This window comes from Triticum dicoccoides, chromosome 2A (assembly GCF_002162155.2).
Source record: "Triticum dicoccoides isolate Atlit2015 ecotype Zavitan chromosome 2A, WEW_v2.0, whole genome shotgun sequence".
Lineage (NCBI taxonomy): Eukaryota > Viridiplantae > Streptophyta > Magnoliopsida > Poales > Poaceae > Triticum > Triticum dicoccoides.
The window spans coordinates 36,367,788-36,382,773 of NC_041382.1; the positions used below are offsets into that span (position 1 = coordinate 36,367,788).

Below are 14,986 nucleotides of genomic sequence, written 5' to 3' on the forward strand. Positions count from 1 at the left end.
AAAGTTATGGATCATCTTTTATGTACACTGACGGAGCAGCGACTATCTCGAGGGGAGGGGGGGGGGGCAGCCCCCCCCCTCCCCTGCTCCTTGGACCATTTTGTAAAGCATTTTTTAATGGAGGGCTTAGAATGGAAACTTTTTAGACCTTGCCCTCATGGCCCCTCCAACAAGATCAAAGCTTTTGATGACAGAATATATACGCAAGGAAGGAAGTTGGACCCTAGAATATTGTTGAAAATATGCCCTAGAGGCGATAATAAAGTGATTATTATTCTATTTCCATGTTCATAATTAATTTTATGTTTCTGTGATATAAGGGCATGTACAATTGTGCTATCTTAGGAGTGCCATATAGGATAAATGATAAGGTGGAGGAGAGAGAACTTATAAGAAATGGCTTGTCTTTTCTTATTTAAGAAGACAAGAGATGATGTCTTAGCACAATATGTCTCACCACGTTTTTAAGAATAGCTAGTTATTGAAGATAAGGCTAAGAGATGACCTATTATGGACATTTTTTGTCATCTCTAAATTACATGCAAGACTTAAGATAAAACTATCTTATCAACCATTGTATATGCCCTAAATTCAATCGTCCTTGAATGTGGGATTTGGTGGAAAACTCAGTCACACATGTGAAAACATAAACACCATAAAGATCCCTAGTCTAGCTTATAAGACTAGCACATGTATTTTTGATGATCATGTTTTCCTGAACATGATTAATATTGAACTACTAGAATATTTATGCCGCCGTTGCAACGCACTGACAAATAGCTAGTATATTTTTTCACGGCGATCAAATGCTCTCTGTATAGTTTCTGTACACAGCCAAATTGACATAGGAAAACAAAATCATCAGCCAATCCTTCCGGCATGGGCTAAAAAATAGAGATAATTAGGTTTTTTTACACCCTATAGTACCAGGTTTCCGCCATTTTACCCCTAATATAATTTTTGGTACATCTAACACTCTAACCTAATTAAACCAGTCAATTATTTCCCTAAGGGCATGTACAAAGGTGACGTATGCATACAGATGCCCCGTGAGAAAACGTAGGTTGAGGCATCTACATTGATTGTTTTTCTTCAATGCAAGCTACCACTAGTGGGCCTCATCAAGGAATAGAAAATATAGACTCCCACTACACATGCATCTCTACTCTTTACTTCAACTTTTTCAGCTTTATGCATTGCGCCACATTTTTTTCTCTTCAAGCACCCGCTTTCTACAGAAGATCCCGCTTCTTCATCCGAACATGGCTAACGGGGCATCACACTGAGGCTAAGCATTGGACATGCCCTAACATGCTTTTTCAGGGAAGAACAACTTGTTCACAATCCGCTAGAGAATTTCCTTCCTTTGGGGCTTTGAAGGGTTGAAACGGGCCGGTGGCTTTTTCCAAGATTTCTCACTAGCACAAGGCACCAATTTTAGTTTTGGCCTGTCGCCTTGGTGAAAGTAGCCTGGAAGATACTTTCTGATGTGAAGCACACGCTACGGTACAATGCCGTGTTTGCTTATACTTTGAGTCATCCGCCGCTTGTTCCATGCATCTGTCGTTTGCAGAGCGCACGATCGGCACAAGACCCACATATTTTCTTGTGAGGCTCGTTGTGAAAGTCGGAGCTGTCGTTTACTTGCGTGTATGGCCATTTGTTGGCGTGTGTCGTCATGTCATGTTTCATGTCAGTGGCCAGGTTGGCCAGTGATTACGATATCATGTGGGTTGGGCTGTATCGGTTTTAGCCCGCTTTTCCATCAATTAACTGGAAAATTCTCACTCTCTTCTTAATTAATGAAAATGGCAAGTCTTTTGCCTCGTTTCAACAAAAAAAAATTATAGAGACAACGCCGCATTCTCAACAATGTCTCTTTTAAAAATCAGACTTTGATGCAGTTCTCACAAATTTGCTAACATACATGCATGCATGCACTACAATAGCTAGACTGGTTCATTTGACCAGAATTGCCATTTGATCATGCGTTGGGCCTGAACTTCAGAAAGGCCATGGCTGCGCCGTCCATCGGCCTTGGGTGTGGAAGGTAACCGATCTCCGCATTCGGATTCAACAGCTCCCATCTGAATAAAATGATCACATATGCTGTTAACTATCAAATGAGTTATATTGCTCACATATATATTATGGTGGTGATTATATGCATAAATAAGAGTTTAGTTAATATATTAGCACTCACTCGTATCCAATGGAGAGGTGATGCAACATGATGGTGAGCTGCAGCCTTGCGAGCATGTTGCCGGCACAGATTCTGTAGCCGCCACCGAACACCTGGTACGTCCCTGGCTTCGCCGGCTCCTGCATGCATGCGTCCATTGATTCATCCATTAGTTTCTTCGCTGCCATTAGCTAGCTGATGAATGATCGATGACATAACCAGGTATAGTTAATGTGCTTACATCCCATCTATCGGGGTTGAAGGTGAGGGGATCATGGTAGAAGTTGGGGTCAGTGTGCAGCGACCTCACCCACACCAGCACCGACCACCCTGCCGGAATCATGTACCCGCCGTACTCCACGTCCTTGTTGGCCACACGGTGCACCATGGGCGCGATATTGGCCATCCGGATCGTCTCCTCCACCACCTTCGCTGTGTACTTCATCTTCGGGAGGTCGTCGTGGGTGATCATCAACGGTGAGCCGGCTTTGCTCTCGCTCAATGCCATGTTCTCCTCTCGGAGCTTGGCAAGGGCAACGGGGGATTTGGCTAGGTGGTAGGTAGCCCACATGATGGCGCTGGCAGTGGACTCGTAGCCGGCGACGACGAGGGAGACGATGTTGTCCACCACCTCCTCGTCGCTCAGTTTCTTCCCCTGCTCGTCCTCCATGTGCATCAGCCCGCTCATCAGATCGTCGCACTCCTTGTCCACCTTCCTCCTTGCCTCGAGCTCTTGCCTGAAGACCGCGTTGAGCTTCCGACGGCACTACACAAGCCATTAATTTAGTACAGTATGCTAGTCTAAATAAACTTGTAAACAAGAGCAAGATGAGAACATATATACCTTGCGAGCACCATGAAATGCCGTCCCTGGAAAATCCAAGGGAAATGCCCTGAGGCCAGCAACCAAGCCGGTGAACCACCGGTCGATCTGGCACGTCAATGGCGACGGCTCCATGCTTATAAACATCTTGCAGATGTTGGCGAACGTCACCTGTCCAATGTAATTCCAGTGTAAGGAGTAAACTAAGGTCGACACAGACTGACTGACATGGAGAAAAACGCATGCATGCATGCTCACGGTGAACTGAACTGGCTTATGATTTCTTACTTTCTTGATCTCGGTGGCGGCGACGATGGTCCCCATGTTGGCCCACGCCGCTAGCGCCGCCACGACACGCGGCTGCACAACAGTGGAGATAGTCTGTAGCGAGCTGGGACGGTTGATGGCGGCAAGGATAAACCCCCGGAGCCTGGCGTGGCTGGCGCCCTCGACGTTGACGACGGAGGTGTGGCCGACGAGCTCCGGCATGGGCCACCGCACGCCGAAGCTGTCGGCGGACTGGAGCACGAACTTGTTGGCGGCCGGCGTGCACACGATGACGGCGGGGGAGCCGAAGAGGTGCGTCCGGTAGATGCCGGCCCCGGCCCCGTGCGCACGCCTCTTGCCGGCGATGAAGGCGTCCGGGCGGCGCGCCAGCTTGAAGTGCCAGAGCAGGGAGAGCGTCTCGCCGAGGAAGGGCAGGCCCATGTGGCCCGGCGGGAGGCGCCGCCGGCCGCTGTGCCTGAGGAAGAAGGCGGCGCGGTACCAGGCGTCGGCGGAGTGCCAGACGGCGAGGCAGAGCAGCGGGGCCGCGCCGAAGACGAGGCCCAGCCACCATGCCAAGTCGCCCGCGCCCATGCCTCCCACCACCATCGCCATCGATCTGCTAGTGCCACTAGATAGATAGCTGAAGCTGGATCGGTCTGCTTGGTGATGATTATGTTGGATGAGACGATAATGGAGGTTTATATAGACGGTGAAGCGAGGATTCCGAGCGGCTGATCCGTTGCGGTGTGGGGGCACGTGGGAACAAAACTAGGCAGAGAAGAGAAATTACATCGCAATTGCATGCTCGATCCTAATCTCTTTGGGTTTGTGTGCGTCGGCTGGATAGTATTTTTCTATACGATGTGTATGTAGTTTTTGGCAGCATAGCATCGGGCACATACACATGTTTTTTGCTAGCTACTTCCTCTGTTAAAAAATATACTACACTAATGTTAAAAATATTTTTATATTACGGGAGGAAAGAAGTAGCTAGTTAGCGTGATTGTTCACGCCGGTGGATGCCGTGCCGTGTGTACCCTCGCAGCTACTCCCTCCGTTCCAAAATAGATGAACTAACTTTGTACTAAAGTTAGTATAAAGTTGAGTCATCTATTTTGGAACGGAGGGAGTAGGTTCCAACGCCGAGCACTGGCCAATGAAAGCTTAACTAATTGTCCCAAATGATTAGTGCCACACGTCGCATATTATAGCAAAAATACCAGGATGCTAGGCGTTTTAAAAAAGGGTCAAATCGTCTAAAGTTTTCCTTGAGGTTTTGTGCTAAAGTTACTCAAAAGGGTCAAAACAATGATTTTGTCCATTGTTTGGCATCGTGGGGGAAGCTAGCACCCTGAGTAAGGATGCAGGTGGACACGTCCGTGCTGCCAAAAATAAGCTAATCTCTGCTGCTATAAAAAAGGTGATAAAAAAAGATCAATGCAGACAGATCTAGGCTTTGCGGACACGTCCACCTGCGTCCCTAAACCTACATTAAGAGGTAAGAGCACCCAATCCTGAAAGCCTTTCACAAAGTTCAGTTGGACATCCTAAGTGCACTTTCTAACTAAATTTATATACAAATAAAGGATCAAAACAGGGAGCACTCCCTTGTAATTGACGATAAGGTTGTACAATTATACTTGAAGCTCATGTGTAAATTTGGCGCTCACGGTCACACCATTCGTGCGTGTTCCCAATGAACATCTCAGTGGTGGCTCAACAGTAGAAACTTCCAAACAATACCCAGGACTAAATCTGATGCACCAGTTGTTTCTAATCAGTATTGCGACGGACACAAATTGTTGTCATATCAGGGTGGGACCAAAATCATTACAATGCATCTAACTTGTCACACTATTTCAAGATAATAGGATAATAAAGATGTAAGCGTGCATATCAACTACTGACTACCTGACTACAGTACAATATACGTACCAAGCATCAGCTCTAAACCCTGTCAAGCCATAGGTTGACTTATCTGGAAACCAAAATTAAACTTTTTTGATAGTTTTCGGTCACTTTTTAAAAAGTGATAGTTCAGTGGGATGCAAATCTCTAAAGTGGTAGTTTTTGGCCAATCACTTCTTTTATCCTGAAGAGAGCCTCGGTTTATTCAGATAGTTTACTGAATAGTACTTAATTGGAGGGATTGCAATTAGGACCGGAAGTAAACCATCTTAGATGAAGCCAGCCCCAACACCTCTGTAATAAGCTCCCTCTCCTCCCGAGTCCGCGAACACTTTGGCGGGCTAACCTTGATCTTGGGATCCAAGTTCCCGCAGCTATTGCATGACTTCCTGTCGTGCAGAGATATTTCCTTCATGTTCACTGCAGCTTCGACGACACGATTGATGTATCCGACGAAGTTGAAGTCGGGTTGGAAGCCGTAGATGGTGAGCTTAGCCAGATGCTTATGCTTGAATTCAGAAACAGATGGTTTCCACTCCACATTTTCTTTCTCGCAATAGCCATGTGCCTTCCGAAGCTTCCTGTCAGTTTCCATGATGCACCAATGATCCCATACTGTGATGCATAGGTCCTCCAGGAAGGGTGCGGCTTCAAGAATGAACATTATCCAAGCAATATCACATCCTTCAGGAAGATTGTCCAGATTCACAACCCGTAGTTTGCCGAGCAGAGGTGTGAGCAGTTTCGGACATTCTGGTAGAATCCAAATATGGAAAAAGCAAATCAGGATGTGAGTGCCAGCTGCAGATAAATTCCATTCTCCGATGGTAGCCAAGACATACTCCCTCCATTTCTTTTTACTTCACATATAAGATTTGGTCAAAGTCAAACTACACAAGTTTGATCAAATTTTTATAAAAAATATGAACATCTACAATACTAAAACTATATAGTATGAAAATACGTTTCATGGTGTATCTAATAATATTAATTTCATATTGTGAATGTTTATATTTTTTAATATAAAATTAGTCAAACTCTACAAAACTTGACTTTAACCAAATCTTATATGCGGACTAAAAAGAAACGGAGGGAGTACTTGTTAAAGAAACTTTAGCAGCCAAGACTTGCTTAAGTTAATACAGTTATTACATACGTACCTTTTCGCTTTCAAAATCCAGATGCAGATTGCTTATGTTGGGGGCATTAGCAAGGAACTGGCCTAACTCGAGAGTTTTGTTGGAACGAGTTCCAACCTTGGTGAGATCTAGGTCCGAGAGCCGCGGGACAAAGCCGAAAAACAGGGAGTCTCCGTCAGAGTTCCAATTATTATAGCTCATCCTTTCGAGTTTTGGCGCGCAGCTGAGCTGTCTCAAAATTCCCATAGTCAATCACCAACTCAACGAGTCGGGCATGCTCCACTTGTAGCACAGAGCCGATCCCCGCGTCGCAGTGGGAGAAACGCAGAGAGCGCAGCCGCTTGCAAATGCTTAGGATGTTTGGTATGTCCGGTTTAGCAGACCTCAGCGTGTTTGGCAAAAAATGGGAAGGGGAATGAGAGTTTAATGTAGGAAGTTGTATTGAGATTAGACATGGGATGAGTCGTTTTATTCTCAATCCTCTGTTTGGCGCATGATGAAAATTATGTGTGAGAGTTTGATGAGAAATTGTATTCCCGTGTTTGATTCGTGGGAATTGACAAGGAAATAGACAAGGGAAATTAACGTAAGTTATGATGAAGGGCTAAGATTGACTCACTAAAACAATTTCCTTCCAACTCCCACCCCTCCCCTGTTAATAAAACAGTGGGAGTTGGAGTCTCAAATTCCATGACTATTCCCTTATCAATTCCCAATTCCCCTAACCAAACAACAGATTTAAAGTCTCATACCCCTTCAATTTCCATTCCCTAGCTCTAACTACCCCCAACCAAACATGTTGTATCATAGTGTGCAACCGCAGCCGTGTGAGGCCAGCAAATGCGTCTGGACAATCAGCAAGGAAGGTATTGAACTGCTTGGCAAATTTGAGGAGATCGTCGGGAGTGCAATTGACACGAGCCTTCTCCGCCAGGATATCAAACTCGGCGGCCTCGACCTTCTGGGTCGCCATGGCGCCTGTGTTTTGATTTTCGGTTTGAGCTTTTTTTCGCCCTAGGCCGAGATGGCCGAATTTCGGCCATTTTCAAAAAATTCGGCTGAAATTTGACCAAATTTTGACTGCAATTTAACTTAAATTTGATCAAAATTTGCCACTGTGTTTTGATTTTCGGTTTGAGCTTTTTTTCGCCCTAGGCCGAGATGGCCGAATTTCGGCCATTTTCAAAAAATTCGGCTGAAATTTGACCAAAATTTGACTGCAATTTAACTTAAATTTGATCAAAATTTGCCAAATTTGAGCAATTTCGGCTGAAATATACTTTTCGCCTCAGGCCGAAATTCAGCCGAAATCCAATTTTTACGGCCGAAAATCAAAACACAGCATGGCGCCGGCGACGGATCTGCCGACGGACAAACAGTTATAACGCATCAAGTAGAATCTCACGCCCAGTTTGCGAAGTGGGATCTCCTTGTTCCTCGCGACCCATCTCATATACGTATTACAAACTGACCATCACACACTGCTATAGGATAAGATGTATGAACTGTCAATCATTGATAGGCGTGCATTTGTATAGGATAATGACATGTGGTTTGCGGATTACTTGCTAAGGGTAGCCAATGGCACCAAGGAAGGTGATGATCAAGGCAACATACGACTCTCTGAAGATATTTGTGTGCCGTCTATAGGCGAGGTGGACGACCTGGAGAAGCTAATTGACCATGTATTTCCTGGTCTAGATGACAACATGTCTGATCCGAATTACATGACTTCTCGCACAATCCTCTCTACCACAAACAACAACGTGGACAAGATAAACATATGCATGACAGAGCGTTTCCAGGGAGAAGAAGTAATCTACGATAGCTTTGACAGTGTAGAGGACGACCCATATGGCTACTATGCTCCCGAGTTCTTGAAAGGATTGACTCCCAACGGTCTGCCTCCGCATGCACTCAAATTAAAGTGAACTGCCCAGTCATACTTCCGAGAAACATTGATCCGGCAAAACAAAAGGTCTGGATGCAATTACTTCTTATGAACTTTAACTAGTAGTCTTAAGAAAAGGAATTTTGTTCTATTTGTTATCACTAGAAAGACATAGTTGAACTAACCCTAGCATTCCATATAATTTACAAGCCATCAAGTGGTGCTTTGAAGGTAAACAGACATGTTGCTGATATTAGGCTGGTCATAGTGGGGAGTAACTTAGACTAGTAACATACATATGTTACTAGTCTATGTTACTATCTTCATAGTGGGTAGTGTCATAGGTGTGATAACATAGTTGCCTTTATTTATTACTTTGTAGACTCATTATGCATTGGAAACCGCTATGTGATGGTAACATATTATGTTACTCTATTTGCCTCTCTCCTCATTAACTACTTGCCACATCATCATTTTTACTTATGTGGCATCTATGTTACTACTTATGTTACTCCCACTATGACCAGCCTTAATGAGAATCTGATTAATTCAACGTTAGGTTAAGTCCGGCTATCAATGTTAGGACACAACTAAATGACTTTGTCCTAATGGTGTTCAGAAACACATTTTTGTGATTTCATTTATTTAGTTCTTGTTGGAGATACTTTGTAGGATATTTAGTTCCTCCGTTGTCTTAATTTAGTGGTTGGTGATCCTGAGGGCATACACATACCTCCGGTATTCGTATCCAAAATGGCTGGGGAAACCTTGAAGAAGTTTGCCAGAGGCGAAGATGCGGAATGCTGTATAAACTCGTCGATGGATGAGACTGCAGGGACAGTGTTGGTGATGTCGTTCGTATCACTTGTTGTCATCATATCAGTTGTAGCTTCATTTCTTTTTGCTCGGAACTGCCGACTTTTACGCCATGGAGTTGATAATCGTCCACCTTATATCAAGAAGCATGTGGTGGAAAAGCTTTCGTCCTTGGTATATAAAGCTCCGTGCTCAAGTGGCAACAATTGTGAAGAAGCTTGTGCCATTTGTTTAGAAGACTATGATAATGGTGACATGCTTAGACTTCTCCCATGCGACACGGGGGAACCCTAGCGCCGCCGCCAGATCCCCCTCGCCCCTCCCTCGCTTCGCCGCCGCTGGAGGGGCCGCCGGCGAAGTCCGCGCGCGCCCCAGGGAAGGTGGCGGCAGGGCGTTTCCCCTCTCCGCGGCGTTGCGCACGCATGCGCTGCCTGCGTTGCCTCGGGCGCGGGCGAGATGCAGGGCCGCGGGAGTGGCTTCAGCGCGGGGAGAGGCCGGATCCTGACCGGGCTTGGCCGGATCTAGCTTCTCCGCCCTCGATGGGGCTCGGTGGCTTCGTTCCGGCGGCCAGCGAGGGCTGAATCCCGGGGCGGCCGCCCCGGACGGCGGAGGATGTGTCGGCGGCTGTGGACTCGCGACGGGCGACGCCGCGGCCGCGGTGGTGGACGATCCGTGCATAAGACGCTTGATGGAGGCAATTGGAACAGATCTGGGTGAAGACCTGCTCGCGGCTGCAGCCGAGGCCGGCGATGGCGGCACTATTCGATGTCGTTCCCTTGTTGAAGGCATCGTTGTTGAGAAGCTTCAGGCCATTATCTGCTATCTCCGGGGAAACCCTAGATCAGTAGATCGGATGACTGCGGCATTATTGTGTCGTTTCCCTCTTGTGGCGCCATTCTTGGAGGTGTACACGGGCTCGAGGGACCAGTGGACGAAATAATTGGTGGAGCAGTGTTTCATCCTGCACATTAATGGTGGCGTTTTTTGGCGGCATGGCGCAGTGGAGACTCGGCGCCCGATGTGTGGCGAGGGACTCGTGCAGGAGGGTGACGTTATTAGGCGTCGTGGTGGCGTCGATGGCAGAGAGGCCGGGCAAGGTGGTGCCGCAGTACATCACTAAAGATGGATTGGTGGCAGGTAGCTACAGTGGCCTCATACCCGGCAAGCGTCCTGGTTGAGGAGTGTGCCGGATTGGTAGGTGCCCCATACCCGACAGGCATCCTGATTGGGACCCCGGGTCTTAGATGTTTAGGTTTGGCTGCGGATGTCTGTTTGGTATTAGGCCCAGACTATCAGCGCCCCTTCATCATTTGGATAGGAGTAGCAACAGTTGTTGCTTAGACGGTGGCTTTAGTCTTACTATTGTATGACTTTGTAAGGTCTTGTGAAAATAATTAATAAAATTGCCGTATGCATCGCCCAGATGCAGAGGCCGGGGGTCCTCCTCCTTTTTTAAAAAAAAGTGCAAATATGGTAAGAGCATGTGATATCTCAGTACTTGACTATTTGTTTTTATGGCCGCTGCTTCTTTTGTTGGGAATATAAATACCAATACCTATGTAACTCCCCCAATATGAGTATCTATGTAGCTTTTAAGAATAAATTTACTACACATTGTTTTTTGCTAAATGTCAAGATAGTACAGATTTAGGATCAAGTTTTACAAACTACACTTTTCTCGGACCCTTGTTTCAAAACACTATACCTTTTCTGATCTTCGAGGGAACACACCTCTAGGCTCTACATTGTAGCAATGGAAAAAGAGAATGGGTTGTTACATCGTGCGGGCCTAGGCTACTTGTGTGGCATTCATTTGGTGTCACTGCTAGGAGGAGCCGGATCTAAGTTCCATCCCAGATTCAAAAGGAGTAATTCTCTGAATCAAGTGTTACAGCTTGATCTTAATGGCGCACTTTCCTCACATTTAGCCAAAAAAGGAGTGTAGTTTTCAAGAAATCAATCAATATGTACCTCCCTCTGTCTTGATGCATGTTCTGATTGGTTAAGACAAGGCTTTGACCAACGATTACTTCATTAATATGTGGTTTATTTGATACAGAATCACAATCATACGTAATTAGTTCTGAATACACGTCACACAGACTAAACTAATGGGCTAATTGTTGGTTAAAGCCTTGTCTTAAACAATCAAAATCCGCCCTATATAATATACTCCCTCCGTACCAAAATATAAGACGTTTTTGCAGTTTAAATTGAACTACAAAAACGTCTTATATTTTAGAAGAGAGGTAGTTGCATCGAAAACAGAGGGAGTAGTGCATAAAGGCCACAACTGACGGAAGGAAAATTTTGAGACCATGTTTAACATATTTGGTTTGCCATGTCACATGAAAAAAATCTAGCTTAGTATCCTATATTTGTGTTGCTTGATTTGAAGTGCTCATGCGATATCCAATGTTGCTCATCTTGAAATTGGACATCAAGCAAAAATTGCATTTCTGCCGCAACAAGTTTTACATAGGCAACATATCTGCGTTGCAAAATGTGTCGCTCATTCTTACATAGGAATAGCTTTGTTGCATGTTGGAGCCAGGCAATGATTTCCACCGTCAGCAATTTATGCCTGAAGCTTCTTACTTCTGATAATCCCCTAACTCTCTTGTGGTGAACAATTTTTTTCTACAGAATTTCATGTGGAGTGTATTGATCCCTGGCTGACAAAGTGGGGCACATTTTGCCCAGTATGCAAACTTGAGGTACTCACAGGTGAATAAGCAGGCAAGGTTGGACTAAATCTCAGGTGAATAAGCAAGCCTCTGTTGCTGCATACAAGTGCTGGGCGGCATGGCAGTTGCATCCAAATATGCTGAACTGGTTGTTCTGTTAGCTGGGGTTCCAAGATCATGTGAGCATTTTATCACCAGGACGAGGTACGGGCAGCGGTTTGTGAGACTGGGCCCGTCCCCGTCTTAATACCCAGTAGAAGATTGCCTTATGTCGTTAACATTGAGATGAATTGTTTAATTGAAGTGCAGTATATGGAAGCCCTCTTGTAATTATATGTCAGTCAGAAGTTCAATTGCTTCTTTCCCATGCATTTCTTGATTCTCCTGAATAGGGTGTGGGGGAGTACTGATTTGGTCTTTCGGTGCTTAAGGCCCATTTGCCCATGGGTAATTGTAGATATGTGGTGTCTCTTGTAACCAAGTAGCTCATGAACTCTCCAAGTTTGCATTGGGTCTGTGATGGATGGGGTTGGTTAACTCAGACTTTGTTGGCGGTGTTCGAGTTGGTGATTTAGCGTGCCGATGGTTTAAGGAATACAAAATGCCCCTTAGACAAACCTTTTTCCGAGAGATTTTTTGTTTTGTTGTTTCATAGGTAAAGCTTACTAGGCTTGCTGCTTGTTTTCTTTGTGTGCGTGTTGAAATAGGACCCAAGTTAGCATTAGTCAGAGTGGCTCCTGTACTCCATCTATGCTCTTTTACGTATCTGATGATCGGCCCCGTGCGCTGTTCCCTGAATTCAAGGTAACCAGGTTAATTCCGCAGCCCTGCACTGCTGCATAGCTTACTTGGGGAAGTTCATGCGTTGGACACTTTCTTCTCTTGTTTTCTACAGTAGTTATTAGTTGTCGTCGTAGGCTGCTGCATGTGCCCATCTATATATGACTCCACTGTCCCAAAATGACCCATTTAGGGCATCTTCAATGCAAGCCGCTTATACGGGCGCTTAGGGAAATAAAAATATATCATAAAATTAGAAAACTTAGGGAAATTAAAATATATCATAAAATTAGAAAACTATCTAAGCGTTGGTTTGTTTCAATGCAAGGCGCTAGTATATAGGCGCTAATAAAATCGGCGTGTGTTATCCTGCACAGCAAAAATGGCTGAAGCGCTCGCTGCTACTTCTTGCATCGATGCTTAAGGGATGCCACGAATTAAAAGCGGAACTGCTAGTTGAACAGGATATCTATGCGCCCCTGCGCTAGCGTCCGCGTTGGACATGCCTTTATTATTCAAATCAAACTAAACATGAGACTAAAATGAAAAGTGTCAGTGAACTCAGTATCAGTTGGACCTCGAGGCGCCATCGATCGGGGCAAAGAGAGGAGAGGAGGCGTGTGGGAGGAGTTGTGAGGCTAGGGATCGTTGGACGGGCCGGGAGGGGTGTGCGTTGGGTGCTTCTCTTCACCCGTTTTTTGTCGTATGGGGTGGAGCATGGGCTTTTGAGAGGAAAAATCGGTAGGGGTTGTTCTTTCGATCGATAGCATCGGTGTGGGACGAACGACATACCCTTTAATAAAATCATCCACATCATCATACACTAGAAATCGCTATCAAGATATTTATAGAATCGTATGCTTTGCATAAATGGGTCAATATATTTAAGATAAAATAAAATGTACATGAACACACATATACACACTATAATTGACGCATGTGCCTTACAAAATCAGTGAAGATATGAAATTGTGTCTTTGTCCACACGTTGAAGGGGCATTGTCTCAAAAGAAGGAAATGATTTCTTCTACAACGTACTCCCTCTGTAAAGAAATATAAGATCGTTTAGATCACTACTTTAGTGTTCTAAACGCTCTTATATTTCTTTACGGAGGAAGTATTATTTAAACATAGCATGGTGTGTGTATTTGTCAATGCCAAAACTTATGAATGTATAACAAAGAACAATATAATTCCATATTAGAAACAATATTATATATGTGGTTTAATAGAAATGCATAATAGTCTAGTTTATACTCCCTCCCTCCCAAAATAAATGTCTCAACTCTAGTATAACTTTGTACTAAAGTTAGTACAAAGTCAAAGTTGAGACATTTATTTTGAGACAGAGGGGGTACTTAAGTAAAAAAAAAAGCAAATATGAAAGTTTTCTTACGGGAGCAAATATGAAAGTTTAGTACAAATATAATCTCTACTCCTAAAGGGACAGTTCGTACGTCGTTCGTCCCTCACCGGCGCAATCGGTCGATGGAAAATCCCACCACCGATTTTTCTGATCGCTGCCCCTTGTCCACCGATTTCCCCCAAAAATTAACCTCTCCAAACAAGGATCGGGCAGAAGTAATTAGTATCAGCATCCAAGTTCTAGCAATGATGTTCAGATAGAAGTAATTAGTATCAGGTTGTTCAACTGAAATGAAATGGTTTACTTGTAAACTAGTGGTAGAATTTAGATCCCCGCCAATAAGTGTTTTGTGGCAGCCAACTTTACACAATCAAGTTGCAACTGAGATAAGCATGTAACTTGAGCAAACCAACAGAGCGAATCATGCAGGAGTGAAGATAATGATTGCAATAATTTCCTAATGGGAAGAATTTGCAAGCAAGCATTCCCACGATAGTACTAGCAAGCAACAAGATATGAAAAGGACAGACTCATCCATAATTAATCAAGCAAAATGCCAGTCTCCAACAAAAGCTAGGGTAGTATAGGCAAGTAGAAATATAAAACTAGTACGTAGTAGGAATAGGCAACCAAAACGCAGCATTGTACCACCAACAAGCTGACAAAACGGCAAGAGTATCAACTGGACGGAGGGCAGGCATAGTACTAGTAGCGAGATATTTTATCCATAACTAGCGACGGCAGACTATGTACATGCAGTAACTGGATGGACACGCAAACGCCTACTAAGCCTTCTTTTCGAAGCTGTCATGCCCCAGCGCTTTCTGCACCATGTCGGAGTAATCGGCCTTGGTCATCTTGGAGACCTCGGCGGGGTCGAAAAGGACGCTCGCACAAGCAGAAACCGAGCGGATCGTGAGCGCCCGAACCCAAGGCAGTCAGGGAAGACGATCGATCACGGGAACAACGACGAAATCAGCTCGTACCTTTCGGCTGCACGTAGGTGATGGCGGCAGTCATCCCGTCCTTGCTCCCGACGACGCCTCCCTTGCGGACGCTCTCGTGCTTTGCCGCGTCGAAGGAAACCTCTCTTGATCTGAGACGAGAGGAGGGGAGATGGAAGGGAG

At 45.1% G+C, this 14,986-nt stretch overlaps 2 protein-coding genes and 1 pseudogene across 2 annotated transcripts; 1 reads left to right on the forward strand and 2 right to left on the reverse strand.

Annotated features, from left to right (window-relative positions):
• Positions 1–1,894: 1,894 nt before the first annotated feature.
• On the reverse strand, positions 1,895–3,884 carry LOC119352995 (ent-kaurenoic acid oxidase-like). Its single transcript, XM_037619576.1, has 5 exons — positions 3,294–3,884; positions 3,027–3,176; positions 2,424–2,948; positions 2,204–2,322; positions 1,895–2,087 (listed from the first exon to the last, which is right to left on the reverse strand). Exons 1-5 carry the CDS (start codon positions 3,882–3,884, stop codon positions 1,985–1,987), a joined length of 1,488 nt encoding a protein of 495 aa, XP_037475473.1. The 3' UTR covers positions 1,895–1,984.
• Positions 3,885–4,633: 749 nt separating this feature from the next.
• LOC119357513 (receptor homology region, transmembrane domain- and RING domain-containing protein 1-like) lies at positions 4,634–11,765 on the forward strand. Its single transcript, XM_037624433.1, has 4 exons — positions 4,634–4,639; positions 5,371–5,392; positions 8,914–9,301; positions 11,665–11,765. The coding sequence occupies exons 1-4, from the start codon at positions 4,634–4,636 to the stop codon at positions 11,759–11,761; spliced, it is 513 nt and encodes a 170-aa protein (XP_037480330.1). The 3' UTR covers positions 11,762–11,765.
• LOC119358522 lies at positions 5,428–7,772 on the reverse strand (annotated as a pseudogene).
• Positions 11,766–14,986: the final 3,221 nt, after the last annotated feature.